At 40.4% G+C, this 13,703-nt stretch overlaps 1 protein-coding gene across 1 annotated transcript in view; it reads left to right on the top strand.

Annotated features, from left to right (window-relative positions):
- The first annotated feature begins 2,709 nt into the window (after positions 1 to 2,709).
- Positions 2,710 to 13,703, top strand: part of PRKG1 (protein kinase cGMP-dependent 1) — a 1,334,297-nt gene continuing 1,323,303 nt past the window's right edge. Inside the window, exon 1 of the mRNA XM_073019149.1 lies at positions 2,710 to 3,468. Within this exon, the coding sequence (XP_072875250.1) occupies positions 3,203 to 3,468 (266 nt within the window). The 5' untranslated portion in view covers positions 2,710 to 3,202. The remainder of the gene's footprint in view (positions 3,469 to 13,703) is intronic.

The raw sequence follows: 13,703 nt of genomic DNA, 5'->3' as shown, positions 1-13,703 counted from the left end.
CCTTTCTAGAAAGTGTTCCTTATTAGACAGAAGAGAGAAAGGGAGGCAAAACACAATCATAGTTTTTGAAAGCACAGATGCTTAAAAATTGAAATTATATATAAAATGTATAATATATCCCAAAATATCACTAGGGAAACAACTTTGGTAAGGAAATTGATTGTTAGACACCAGAATCTTAGGAATGTATCTGGGTTTATATGTGATTTTACACTTACTGTGTCCCCAGCAAGAAAGATATTTTAGTTTTGCTTGTCACTGGGCTCACAGAGAAGTGAATATTTTAATGCATTTTAAGTAGAAGCCATGCTGCATAGGGTATTAAGATAGCCTGGGTCAAATCTGGACAATGTGACCATGGGCAAATTATCTAATCTGGCCAAGCATCAGTTTCTCCATCTATAAAACAGAAATGAGTAATAGTGCCTATCTTACAGAGTAAGTGTGGGGATTAAAATCAGTTACATAAAGGGCTTAACCCTGTGCTGGCACATATTAATAAATATTGACAATCATAATTGTCATCAAACAGGCTAAAATATATCAAACGTAAAAAAAATTGTTTTAGTTTGACACAAAATTCTTGTTGTTTACTTTATTTCTCACAAATATGAAATGAAAACACCCGGACAGGTATTTAAGGACATAACCTCAATTTAATTGTGATTAAGATTTTTATTTAGCAAATTTCTCCAAGGGCACTAGATGGCGACCTTCTCCTTTAAGAAAAAAAAAAAAGAAAAAAAAAAAAACCTAAGGTTTCATTAATACTCTGCTTTCACATATTACTACTACAGATTTAGAAATAAGAAACAGAGAGTAAGGTCACATCTTTCAATACTGGATCATCAGAATCATAGAGTTTCTAAATTTTCTGGATCCATGCTAGAAGCAGCGTGGGAGGGAAAGCATGCTTCGTGGGTATTAGGCGTCCTGGACTCAAACTTCTGCCCTTGAAGTGATCTTGGACTTTCCCTCTCAAGATCTCATTTTCCTCCTTTATAACATGAGGTTGTTGGGTTAGATCATCTTCAAAGTTCTTTCAGCTCTAATATACTATGACATGATTTTTAATAATTCAGTGTTTATTCTTCTACCAGCATGTCTTTTCTCAAGCTTTCCTTGTGGTCTAAATTAAATACTTCTTAAGCCAATGGACAAGATTTAATGTCACTAGCAATCAACATTATTTAAATCAAAACTGACCTATTCAAAAATAAGTTTTATTTTGGAAGATGGGTATGAATTTAGGGTTTTGAGGTGCATGTGTGAAATCTAAGTTTAAAGGTTTATTTTTTAATAAGCAGAAGAAACATTTGTATATCTTCATTTAAGATAGTGTAAGACTTACAAAAAAACCTTTTAAGAGTCATTTTAAAACATTTTTTCTCCTGTAAATAAAGTTAAAGCTATGCCTAGATTTTTGAATGTGATCAGAGGTTTTCTCTAATGTATTATTTTTAAATGTCAATTATTTTAGTCTGTGTAAAATGATAATAGCAGATTAAGTTCATAGACAGAAGCAACAGAATAGCAACTGTCAACAACACTAAGAACCCTTTCTCAAACATCAGTAGACATAGCCAGACTTTAGCATCTGGTGCAATTAAGAAATTCAGATGTGGTATAAAACATTTTTAATGTACAAAAATCAGAAAAGTAGAACAGTAAATAATAAACAAATCTCCAGAATAAAATATACACTTGTTTCAGAAAAGGTAGAATAATTTTTTTTGTAAGTAGCCAGTAATTACACATTGAATTTTCTTTTTTAAGAAAAATTACTATTTAGGAAAGAATCTTCTGGTATCTTAGTTGCAACTATTTTTTTCCCTTAAAAAAATTACCAATGTGTTGACTATTATCGGAAGAAATACCTCTCACTCACTACCAAATCAGACTCTCAAATAGTGACTTATGTAAATGCTGTCTGTGATATTATATAGATATAAAAAAGGAAATTGTAAGAATCCGTGAATACGCGATTATTCTACTGTGCAGAATAATCCCTTTAGCACAGGGTAGATGGTGGATGCACAGATAAGACCTAAACACAGATAATTAAAGATGCAATTTCTCCCCCAAACTGGAACTGGTAGGGTGACCCAGCTTAGCACTGGTGGCCACCACTTCTGAGCCATTGAGAAAGAGATTGTGATATAATTTGGATGCTCTGTATACAAGACTGAAGGGGAATAGATGAAAAAAAAAGAAAAGCCAGACAATAAACGATTACAATGAACACATGGCCTTTCTCTTTTCCATAATCATTTGGCTCATTACCATATGTTCATCCAACTTTCCCACCAACAATTTTAGTTCACTTTCCCACCAACAATTTTAGTTCACCATGTCCAGTAAGGCTTTACGATGAAAAACCTTGGAACTGGTATTGCCCTGTCATTCTTACTAGGGTCAGAACCATGGGACTTCACAGTAACACACACACACACACACACACACACTCGCCTTCCTTTCTGAATCCATCCAGGCATCAAAAATAGAAAAGAGGCAAAAGGCAAAGACCAAGATGAATTTATGCAGGTTACTGTCTAAAGGCAGTTTAATATTTATGAAATGTCACACACATACACACACACTCACACTCTTTAGGATCCAGTTACAAGCGCTGCGTCATCCGCCAGATCACATGGTAATTGTTGCTATTTCAGGGATCAAGTGGCATAAAGCTCCCCCCCACCCCACCCCCTTCCCTTGGTACCATATAGCGTGGAAGAGTGAGTTTTGTGTGATGGAGTGGGACTAGGCTCTCTGATCCAACCGTCTGCTAGCAACTCGACTGTCGGTGGGGTGGCGCGCGCGTATTCTCACGGAGTGACTAGGAAAGGGGGCGGGGGAGGGGGTCTCAGGGGAGGAAGGGCAGCTCTAATTGGTTTCTCAATGAAAGATAATCACCTACTCCCCAGAGAGACTGGAGATTAGCACTCTGCCTCTCCTCTCCATCGCTTTTAGACTTCTCATCCTCCCCTCGGTGCTTTTAGTCCATTCAGCAGAAGCGGATCGAAGCAGGAGGCTCCCCGCGCCGCATTAGGGGCGCACTCCGCCGCGCTCGAGTACTTAGCGCCCATTCACTCGCTCACCCGCGCCCTCCGCTCCCGGCTGCCGTCCCAGCCGCCGCCGCCGCTGCCGCCGCCGCCGCCGCCGCCCGAGAAAAAGTTTCGCGGAGGGGCTCAGTGAGAAAATGAGCGAGCTAGAGGAAGACTTTGCCAAGATTCTCATGCTCAAGGAGGAGAGGATCAAAGAGCTGGAGAAGCGGCTGTCAGAGAAGGAGGAGGAAATTCAGGAGCTGAAGAGGAAACTCCACAAATGCCAGTCGGTGCTTCCCGTGCCCTCGACCCACATCGGCCCCCGGACCACCCGGGCGCAGGGCATCTCGGCCGAGCCGCAGACGTACAGGTCCTTCCACGACCTCCGACAGGCATTCCGGAAGTTCACCAAGTCCGAAAGGTAGGCGCGGAGGCCGTGGGCCCGAGTGTTCGTCTCGGCCCGCGGCGCAGAGGCTGGGGGCTCTGGCCAGAGGCCGGGGGCGGGTCGGCCCAGGGCGCCCCCTGCTCGCTGCGGCGCGCAGAGTGGGGGTGGCCCCGCGGCCCGGGAATGGGAAGTGTTTATTTTTATTTCTGCCCATCACGTGCTGTGCTTGTCTCCGCCGGGCTGGGAAAGGCTAGCTCCACGGGGAGACGCGCCCCTGTGGCGTGGGGGTGGGGAGGAGGACCGCGGAAAGTTTACTCGCGCGGGCTAACTTGTGCCCTCCACACTCGGCTGCAGTCGCGCGGCTGTCCTCCGTGCGCCCCGCTGGGAGCGTCCACACAGGGACCCAACCCTGCCCATCCAGGGGCCTAGAGAGCTTCCTAGCGGCGACCCCCGGACTCAGGCCACTGGACATGCTCAGTGGGGCTGTCCGAGCCTCCCGGGGAGGGGCGACTGGAGGCTGGACGGGGTTGGGCTCAACTTAGGGACTGAACTTGCCCAGAACCTGAGCTCTGCTGGCGGGCGCGGGGACGGGGAGAAGCGGGACAGGGGCTCGTCTCTAGGGCAGGAATCCAGCCTGGAGCATGGGGGCGAGGCGGGGAAAGGTTTGTTCACAGGGTCACTTTCAAGGCAGCTGTGATGTCAGCAAAACATTGCAAAGAAACCCCACCTTCTGGACGTTCCTTTGCTCTGATTGTGTCTCTTCCAGAAGTGCAACACCTTAAGCTGTTCTGGGCTTGGAGTCCGCTCAGTGGCCTTGCACCTGAAGCAGATTTGGGGCTGCTCGTCAGCCCTGTCCCAAAGTGGATACTGCGCCCTCCCTTTTTGTTTTCCCCTGAATCCCTCCCTGGAAAAGTTGGGATGAAGAGGGCGGAGGGGTGAGGGTAGGCTGTTTCTCAGGACGCCTCCGGGCTCCTTCCTTTCCTCCTCTCCGGCACTTTAAGAGACAGATCCTGCCAGTCCAAAGTTGTATGTCGCTCCTTTGGGGTGTGCAGAGGAGGCTGGGTGGATTTTGGCCACAAGTAGGAAGCTTTTGCACTCCACTCGTCGCCTTCACCGGAGAAGGCTGATCGATTGGCTGCAGCATTAAAGCGCCTCTGGACATTAGGGAGAGGAAGTGCAGACTCCAAAGCCCATTACTGGCTTTTAGTCCCTGGAAGTGCAGGGCCGAAAGTGCATTTCTCAGGATATTGAATATTCCATTAGGCGTGCCTTCATGCCCGCCTACCTCTCTTACTCCTTCCCTCTTCTTAGATCACTTGCTGTCTGAGTTTGGGGCCCTCAGGGGACTCCTAAACTAGTCCCCCTCTCTCCGTTTAGCTCTCTCATTTTTGAGGCAAGCTCTTCTGAAGAGCATGTCCTCTCCAATGTCCCCATCCAGGTCAGCTCCAGGGTGCTTAGTGTCTCCCACTGGTCCACTGCACCTCTTCCGTGTCTGCCTCTGGAGTCCCTCTTGTGTATTGATTATATGGGATGGGGAGCCAGGGAGGCTGAGCGGGGGTTCAGAGTTATTAGAAGACGACGAGGAGCTGGGAGCCAGAGTGGGGAGAAAAACAGGAATCAGACAGAAAAGGACTCCTCTTGGGAATTGTGGGACCTTCTGAACAGCCATCTCAGAAGACAGCTTTCAGATTTCCTGAGTGACGTTCCACTTACGAAGTGACACTGTCCACATAGCACCTTGGGGCCCATCTTGCCTTGAAAGTCCCTGTTGGGTGGAACAGTGGCATTTTCCTTACTTTTCTCAGGTTTGCAAACAGAGCTAATATTTGGCCTTGCCCTTTCCTGGGAAGCCGCTGCTGAGTCTTGTCTCAGCCGGACTGTGCATTCCGAGTGGTTGCCCTGCCCTGCGCTCAGCAGCTGGAATCAATCTGCCCACCTCCTTAAGAAGCCACTTCATCAGCGGTCACCCGGCAGCTGCTCGCCTCCCAGGGCTGCTGGGCTAGGGCTTTATCGCATTTTTGAAATTTCAGATTTCTGTGTCTGGGCTATGCCCCTCAAACAGTAACAGCAACGCTTTTAAGCAGGGAGGAGATTTAACCAGGATATGGAGGGGACAGGAGAAAAGTCCTCCTTCCTAGAGTCCACTGTCATTCAGGATTTGCTCTCAAAGAGGCACGAAATCTCTAAGAATGAAAGGAGGTGTTTTGTTGTTGTTGTTGTTTTGTATGTGCTGGCAGGAAATGGCTGATCTTGGGTATGCACACATCATCCTTCTGTCCTTCTCTCTTCCCCTCCCTTTTCCAACATTTTCATGTTAGGGATAGGAACATTCATCATGAGTGGATCATGTGCAATAGCGGTCAGTGCATATTTGTGTCTATAGCAAATAGCTGGAGTACTTTTCTACTTCCTCTCTGGGCTGATTTACACTGGGAGTGAGGGTAAACTGGTTCCCACTCAGCGTTTAGTTTCATACTTTTGAATGGAAGTGTGGAGTTTATTTTCAGCGAGCTGACTCATTAGAGTTTAAAATTTTTTGACCGGTATAGTATATGGGGATAGTAACCATTAGAATTAGGTACTCTTCCTAGCACTTAAAGAGACAGTACGAAATTATCATTGGCTAGATACCTTATTTTGGCCAAGAAAGGAAATACTTTATTAAGGTATTTCTGGGATACAACATTTAATATGAAACAAGATGCTTTTAAAATAAAAATTGTTTGAAAATGTTCAGATAAGGATTTGATGGGTAGATAGTCCATCACCTTACTTGTTTTTTGTAAAAGGCTGTGCCTGAAGAGCATTTTGTAAAAGGCTGTGCCTGAAGAGCATGCTGGGGCTGAAAGAGAATGCTTTATTGCAAAGCTTGTGTTCAGTTATGATTTCTGTAGCGTTTCAATGATAACTATTAATGCTACAGGCTCATTTCAAACTTTTTCAAGACACCCAGTTTTTATACCAACAAGAACAGAAATGTAGCCTGAAAGCGCAGCCGGCCCTCTCTAGCCATGGGTTCCACATCTATGGATTCAACCAACTGAGGATCAAAAATATTCAGGAAAGAAAAAAAGGAATGGTTGTGCCTGGACTAAACATGTATAGTTTTTTCTTCTAAACAATACAATATAACAGCTATTTACATCGAATTTATATTGCATTAGGTATTATAAGTAATCTAGAGATGAGTTAAAGTATATGAAAGGATGTGTGTAGGTTTTATGCAAATACTACATCATTTTATATAAAGGACTTGAGTATCTGTGGATTTTGGTATCCTCGGAGGTCTTGGAACCAATCCCCCATGGATACTGAAGGATGGCTGTGTAGGAATTTTATTTATTGAAAAGAATGATGAAAAACTTTTGCCTATAAACACTGCTTTAATGAATGATTTCAATCTTAAAAATTTATGTAATAGGTGACAAATATATCTTAAGCATGTATTGTAGATGAAGGAAATGGAATTCATTAACAACTGTAATCTAGTCAGTCCAATTAGCCAGATTTCTATGTGTCCACAGAGGGTATAATGCACAATCTCCATTAAGAATGATCTAAGTATCTAAGGAATGCTTAGATGAAAATTATACTAGGAAAGGAAGATCTGAGCTCTCAGCGTAAGTATCAAGTGTACAATATGATGATCATGTTTAAAAAGAATATATCCGACTTATTGCGGTACTCATTTTTAGACCCCTTAAGAAATGCCCAGTAAGGATCAAGTGATTATCTTTGAAAACTGCAAGCTGTTTTGGATGATGGTGATGATATTTTACATTTATATTTAAAATACTGTTTTTCTGCGGAAGAACTCCAAGTGTTTTACATAGATCTCTGTGAACTCTTGATTTTCTTAATGAATATACTCCACATCAAGAATTACCTATTATCCTTAATCATTTCCCTTACTCTTTTTGCATGCACCAAATTCCTTATTTTGGCTGCCTAGTTAGCCAGTGTATGCTCAGGAACTGCACACAATTTTTTAATGAGTTTAAGGAAAGACTAGAATCAATATTAATCTGTTACAGGAATAAAAATAGATGTATTCCAGATTCATTTGAGTTATTCTTGTCATGAATCCCTTGATTCTTGATAATGTAAGTTGATTATTTGGAAGTGGAACTTCCTTTCACTGGGACATGGATGCCTTGGGATGGACGCCCCAGAAAACTCATTACCTTTTGCCTCTCTGATCCAATTCACATTTGATTTCACCTTAGGACTAAATCAAGGAGTTTGGCCTACTTCTTATATAAGCAAGGTCAATGAAGTGAGTAGGTCTCAGCTGAATTCTGGGTCCAGAGTCAATTATTTATTATTTGTTCACATGGAAAATACACAATGCTGTAAAATAGCAATGAAAGCAATAATAGAGATAGCTAATCTTAGCAATCTTAGCGCCGTGCTGAGCTATTTACCTGCAGTAGATCATTGTTTTCTCAAAGCAGCCCTAAAAGGCATCCCCACTTTGCAGGTGAGGAATCTGAGGTTTGAAGAAATTTAAGTCACCTGTCTAAGGTATCACTACGAGGAAACGCCATAAAGTTTCAAACCTAAATCTCGAAGATTTTAGAGCCCAAGTACTCAACCACTATACTATATAAGCTTGGAATAGGACTGGTTCTAGTTTAGTAAGTGGGGAATCCTTCCAAATAGGAAATAATGAACATTCCCTAAATTAGAATGGGAGTTAGAAGTCTCAGAGCCAGTGATAGGTTAACCTCATGAAAATGTGACCAATGAACCTTTGTATCTAGCACATGTCCATTGGATCTGCTGTGCCAGGCTGGAATTTCCTCAGCCCTGCTCTTGGGATTGCCATTTACCAGTCCTTCCTCTTTTTCCTTCCTCATCCAACTTCTCTAGCTCAGTGCTGTGTTACAGGCAGGGCAGATGAATAATACAGTTATGAAGGATGTGAAAATGACCTTGGTTGCCTCCTTTGAATACCCTTTGCTATTTGTCACTTGTGTCCCACCATCGATGTGGATTGATTACTGCATGATAATATGCCAGTATGTTAACCTGTTACTTCTTTCTGATGAACATGGTAATGTGCTAACAGGAGCTTTTGGGAGAGGATATTTATTTAGTTTACTCAGCTGAGTAATATTTCTGACAAGGTTTTAAGGGGAAGCAGGCTGAGGAAGGGAAAGGAAGATTTTTAGGCAGCACGACGTGTAAACATCCCTGTATCTTGCCATATGTGATTTGAAGAGGACAGGGCTTGAGCATAAGCACTTCACACATGCTTTCATTCAAAGCTGTACAGGGGGTGGTAGTGTCTTGATTTTAGTGACGAGAAAACTGAGCAAATCATCGTGGAAGTGTCCTTTAAAGGATCTCAGAAATAAGACCATAAAGAAAATTTAGGGTTTTTTGTTTTGTTTTGTTTTTTTGCATCGGTACCAGAGTTGGTGAATTGATGTCTTCAACGTATCTGTTTATACTTGTTATTTAAGACACACTGATTTTGCTCTGGGGTTAGTTCAGGTTCCAGAGTTGTGTGCGTTTTCCAAATGTATTTGTAATACACCAGGAGTTCTTGTTCCATTTGAATTACCAATATATGTACAGGTTGAAAGTTTACATTTAATCATGTATTCATTGGAAATCTGACCCTCATGAAACTATTTCTAACGGACCTGAAAAAACAAAAGATGTCGTATCTTTTTCCTCTTTCCTGACTAAGGGCCTGCTTCCTAGTGCCCTCTCACCATAGCATGTAAGAGATGCTGAGAGTGCGTTAAAACTATTTCTTTTGATAAGATTTTCAGGTGATTTCATAGTTGCTCAGGGTATGAATAATTATTTTCATTTGCCGTTGAGAATCTGCTTATCAGAGTTCAGGACCTTTGTTATCTAGGTTTCTTGTAGCTCTTGGAAGTTACTGTGAGCTCTGAGATAAACCAGGGATAGCATATCCTGTTTCACAAAAATGAAAGCTCAGAAGTTTGGGAATTGTCAGAAAGGAATACTGACCTTGAGTCTAGAGTCATTGGTATGCTGTGCTGTTGGCTCCCTGAAGAGAAAAGAGGAAGTAGAAAAAATACTTTAAGGGAAAAGAAAAATATATGTTATACTTATGTGTGTGTATATGAACACATACATGTGTCAAACTGCCACCACTTTATTAAATTTACAAATGTACATTTCTTATAGTAATTATTACTGTGAAAACCCTCTAGGTTGGTCCAAATCAGTTTACTGCAGAAAGGAAGGTTTATTTCTTAGGTTTCTTATTATAAATTAGATCACAGCATCTTATAGTTTGTAAAATGCTTGTGCTTCGTATTAGTCACATAGCCCAGTGCTTAGCCCAGAACAAGGTACTAGATTCAGTGTTTGCCACTCCTTGTTGATGTATTTCATCCTTCTTTTACCCAGTGATGGTTTTTCATCTCCTTTTCCATGCTCCTGGATCTGCCAGTGTTGTGTGTCCCTCTTTCGGGTCCTTGTGTTTCTTCTGGCTTAACATCTTTAACTCCTGTTAGATCTATTTTCTTTGTAGAAGTCATATAACAGCAAATATGGAGCAGATCTTACTGAAACTATTACTCTAATCTCTTAAAATCTTTCATAGTCTCAGATGTTTCAGATATTATATAATTTAAATTTTCTAAGGTTTCAGAAATAATTATTTATTAATCGTTCATGTTGAAAATACATGCTTTAGGCTGGGCACGGTGGCTCACGCCTGTAATCCTGGCACTTTGGGAGGCCAAGGCGGGCAGATCACATTAGGTCAGGAGTTCGAGACCAGCCTGGCTAAACTGGTGAAACCCTGTCTCTACTAAAAATATAAAGATTAGCCGGGCGTGGTGGCACATGCCTGTAGTCCCAGCTGCTTGGGAGACTGAGGCAGGAGAATCGCTTGAACCCAGGAGGCAGAGGTTGCAGTGAGCAGAGATCGTGCCCCTGCACTCCAACCTAGGCAACAAAATGACAGTGAGACTCCATCTCAAAATACAAAACAAAACAACAGCAACAAAACAATGCTTTAAAATATTTGCACACTGCGAAATGGATATATCCAGAAAATGTATATCTTTTAAATATATTTGTTTTATTATAGAATGACTGGTAGTAGAAACTAATCCCCTGTTTTATTTATTGTTGTACTTAAACAACAGAATTTGTTTTTAAAATGCTTAACTTTCTCTGCACTACTCACTAAACATTACTGATGGATCATCAACTTTGGGGTATAGTATGTTGATTTCATTTTAAACATTTTAAAATTGTTTCTTACATATTAATATGATAGGAATCCATACTACCTTAGACAATTATATAGTTTTAATTTCAATCAATATTAAGTTTATATTGACTTAAAAGTTTTAAAATACTGCTTGTAATTTTTTCCTGTCCAATGTACTAGCCGCATCTTCAACCTTTTTCTAGTACATACTGATTTTATATATTCTTGGAAATTAGTCCTAAGCAGTTAATTTGTTATTCTGGGATTTGATTTGGATTGATTTTGTTATGTATTTGAACCCATTGATAGCACTTTCATGTGCAAGATGATAACATGACTGTACTGATTTCATCTGAGTGTTTGTTTATTAAGGCAAATCCAGGAAGATGTCTACTGTAATCAGCTTGTTAGGATTTAGTTTGACTGTTTTATTTGAAATAGGTATTTTGCAACTACACTTCTTCAATTATCCTCTCAGACTTATTCCTAATTCAGACTGTCCTTCCTTTTTAGTCCAATTTAAAGAGTACTTTAAAATGTGTTTTAAATTCTCAGATGTGTCTTTATTTGAGCACTCTGACCTCAAACACTGGAAAAGTACTGGCAAAAACCTTATAGGGTTCTAAAAATAATTGTATATTTGCCTCTTACATATATTCATGGGTCTGTTTATTCAACTATATGGTACTATTGTCTAACAAGCAAATCTATAAGCCTTTGGGTAAATGTTAATATTTTTCTTGATGCTTCTTATTATCTAGGTGCAGATAATGCTAATTTCATGTATCACATGGTCACCAAGGGCCTTGGCTACATATGCTAAAAATTTTCCAAATAGAAAATTCTTTTGTATCTCAGATTGTAAACCCTTGGGTAGAAACCAGGTCTGTTTACAGTAAAAATTCCAGCCAAGTAAAACCCTCAGCTTACCATACATTTCTCTTCCTACATGCTACTTTTCAGAGAAGAGGTAAGAGCAGCACTATCTAGAGTGTATTAAAAACAAATTTTGAAAGCCCTGAAGCCTTCCTAATAATAAAACCAGTTCATACTCAATTTGGTCTCCTCTCAGAGAAAAGTATCACTCCAAAATACTCAATCCAATATCCTATGCTTTACTCTGGCAGGTTTTAACTGTGGTGCCATGACAGTGGTATGTATTTGATTAGTTGTAAGGTAGAAACGAGTAAATAATGGCTTAAAAATCAAAATTCATGAATAATTTGTTTCTTCAAAAATAAGACTGCATGCACTCACAGGCACCTCCCGAGGGATAGCCATTTTCTTGCATTCCAATTGGCTTTCTTGACTGGGAAGATTACAAATATATGGCAGGAAATTGCACATAATCCACAGACAGTCTTGTCTTTTCACAAGAGTATGTTGCACATGGGAATGTCATCTATCTTGTGAATCACTGCAGAAAAAAATGTTTGAGAGCCTCTGATCTGAGTTATGGTTCTAAAAATCAGAATCTTGACTCTGTGTCACTTAACGCTACTTATTTATAAGTAAATGTTGTAAGATTCACTAGATTCTACTTAGCCAGCACCTATATTTCATAACAATGATTCCCAAACTGTGATGTTTATGTAATTGGTGGCACCAGGGATGCTTCTATGTGGTAGACAAGTGAATTTATTTTATAGTTATAGACATTTTAAATGTGTTGTGAGAAAACATGTAACAATCACATCAAATCCATGCTGTGTAGCTATGTTGTTGAGAGTGAGGCTAAGTATTAAGAGTTCATAGATTTTTTTTTTTTAAGAATGAGGTGTAAAAATACAGATTGTGCATAATGTCAATATGGGTACACAAGAAAGGTTTAGAAAAGATTGTTTTAAAGTCATTTTCAACAAGGAATGAAATGGATTGTTTTCCTGTTTGTGTTTTTGCTTCCCACTGCCCTGTTTGAAGAATTCTGGCCTAATTCTCTACTGTATCTGTGTTTGAATGACTCCTTGCATACTGTTTGTCAACTCCTTCATGGGAATTACAGTGGGGACGTAGAGTTAGATGGAGATGGTGGTTTTCATAAAGTATACTCTTGCTTTGAGGATAAGTCATTCTGGTTAAAAATTGCTCACGTTAATACATCATCAGAAAAACATTTGATTCTCGTCCTCCTTCAGATTTATAAACTCTCTTGCCATGAGTCAGTGAGGTCCATAGCTGAATAGGCCAGCATAGAAATAATAAAGGATGCTGGGGCACCCACTTCCATCCAGCCTGGGTTCCCTGGGGAGCTCTCACTTCCTGTACTGTCTCCGCAGTGAGGCCTCTCGTTTCCTCCTGCAGTCTCCTTCTTAATTCCTGACAGTAGATGCCTGTGGCTATGAAGGGTCATTCCATCATGTGGCATTTTATAGCAGAAATACATGATGCTTTCCCTCACCCCTTTCTTTGTAAATAAACAATTTGGAAAAAGTTTGGAAGGGCAAAATTTTTGATCGGATACACATTTATTTTCCCTTAATCTGTTCCCTTTCCTTGTAGAAAAAAATTAGATTATTCCAAATTATAACTATGATTTTAAAAAAAATTATGTTGTTAAAAGGAATGGCTTTGTTGTTAAATGAGAAAAATGCAAAGAGAAAAGAAGTATATTACAAACAGGATGAGGAATTTGCAAACATCCACTTTTCTCTCTAGAGCATAGTTTAGGTCATCTCCCCAGTGGCTTAAGAAAGGGAATCCTTAAGGTTTGAATAGAAGTACCCTCCTAAAGGTAGGAAAAACAACAAAAAAGAGGGGTTACGGTGGGGAGAAAATAGAGGGGGAGACATAGAGAGATTTCAACAATTACCACAAGATGGCAGCAGAAGTATAATATTTAACAATTGTAGGCTCCAGTAGTAGTTTGAAATAGCTGTTAGTTGAATTTTAAAATATATTGTCAAATATATAACTTTCTTAATATCAGAATTTATATATTTGAAAAGTGTATCATCAAATACATATGGTCTTACATTTTTTCCAGTTAGTAGTGGTTGGGGAATGTATTTTAAAAGCTAAAGTTAAATTTTCTTCTCAGTGTTTGTCTTAAAGATTAGAGAAACGA

This window comes from Chlorocebus sabaeus, chromosome 9 (genome assembly GCF_047675955.1).
Source record: "Chlorocebus sabaeus isolate Y175 chromosome 9, mChlSab1.0.hap1, whole genome shotgun sequence".
In the NCBI taxonomy this organism is placed as follows: Eukaryota; Metazoa; Chordata; class Mammalia; order Primates; family Cercopithecidae; genus Chlorocebus; species Chlorocebus sabaeus.
This window is presented reverse-complemented; position numbering and strand designations above follow the sequence as displayed.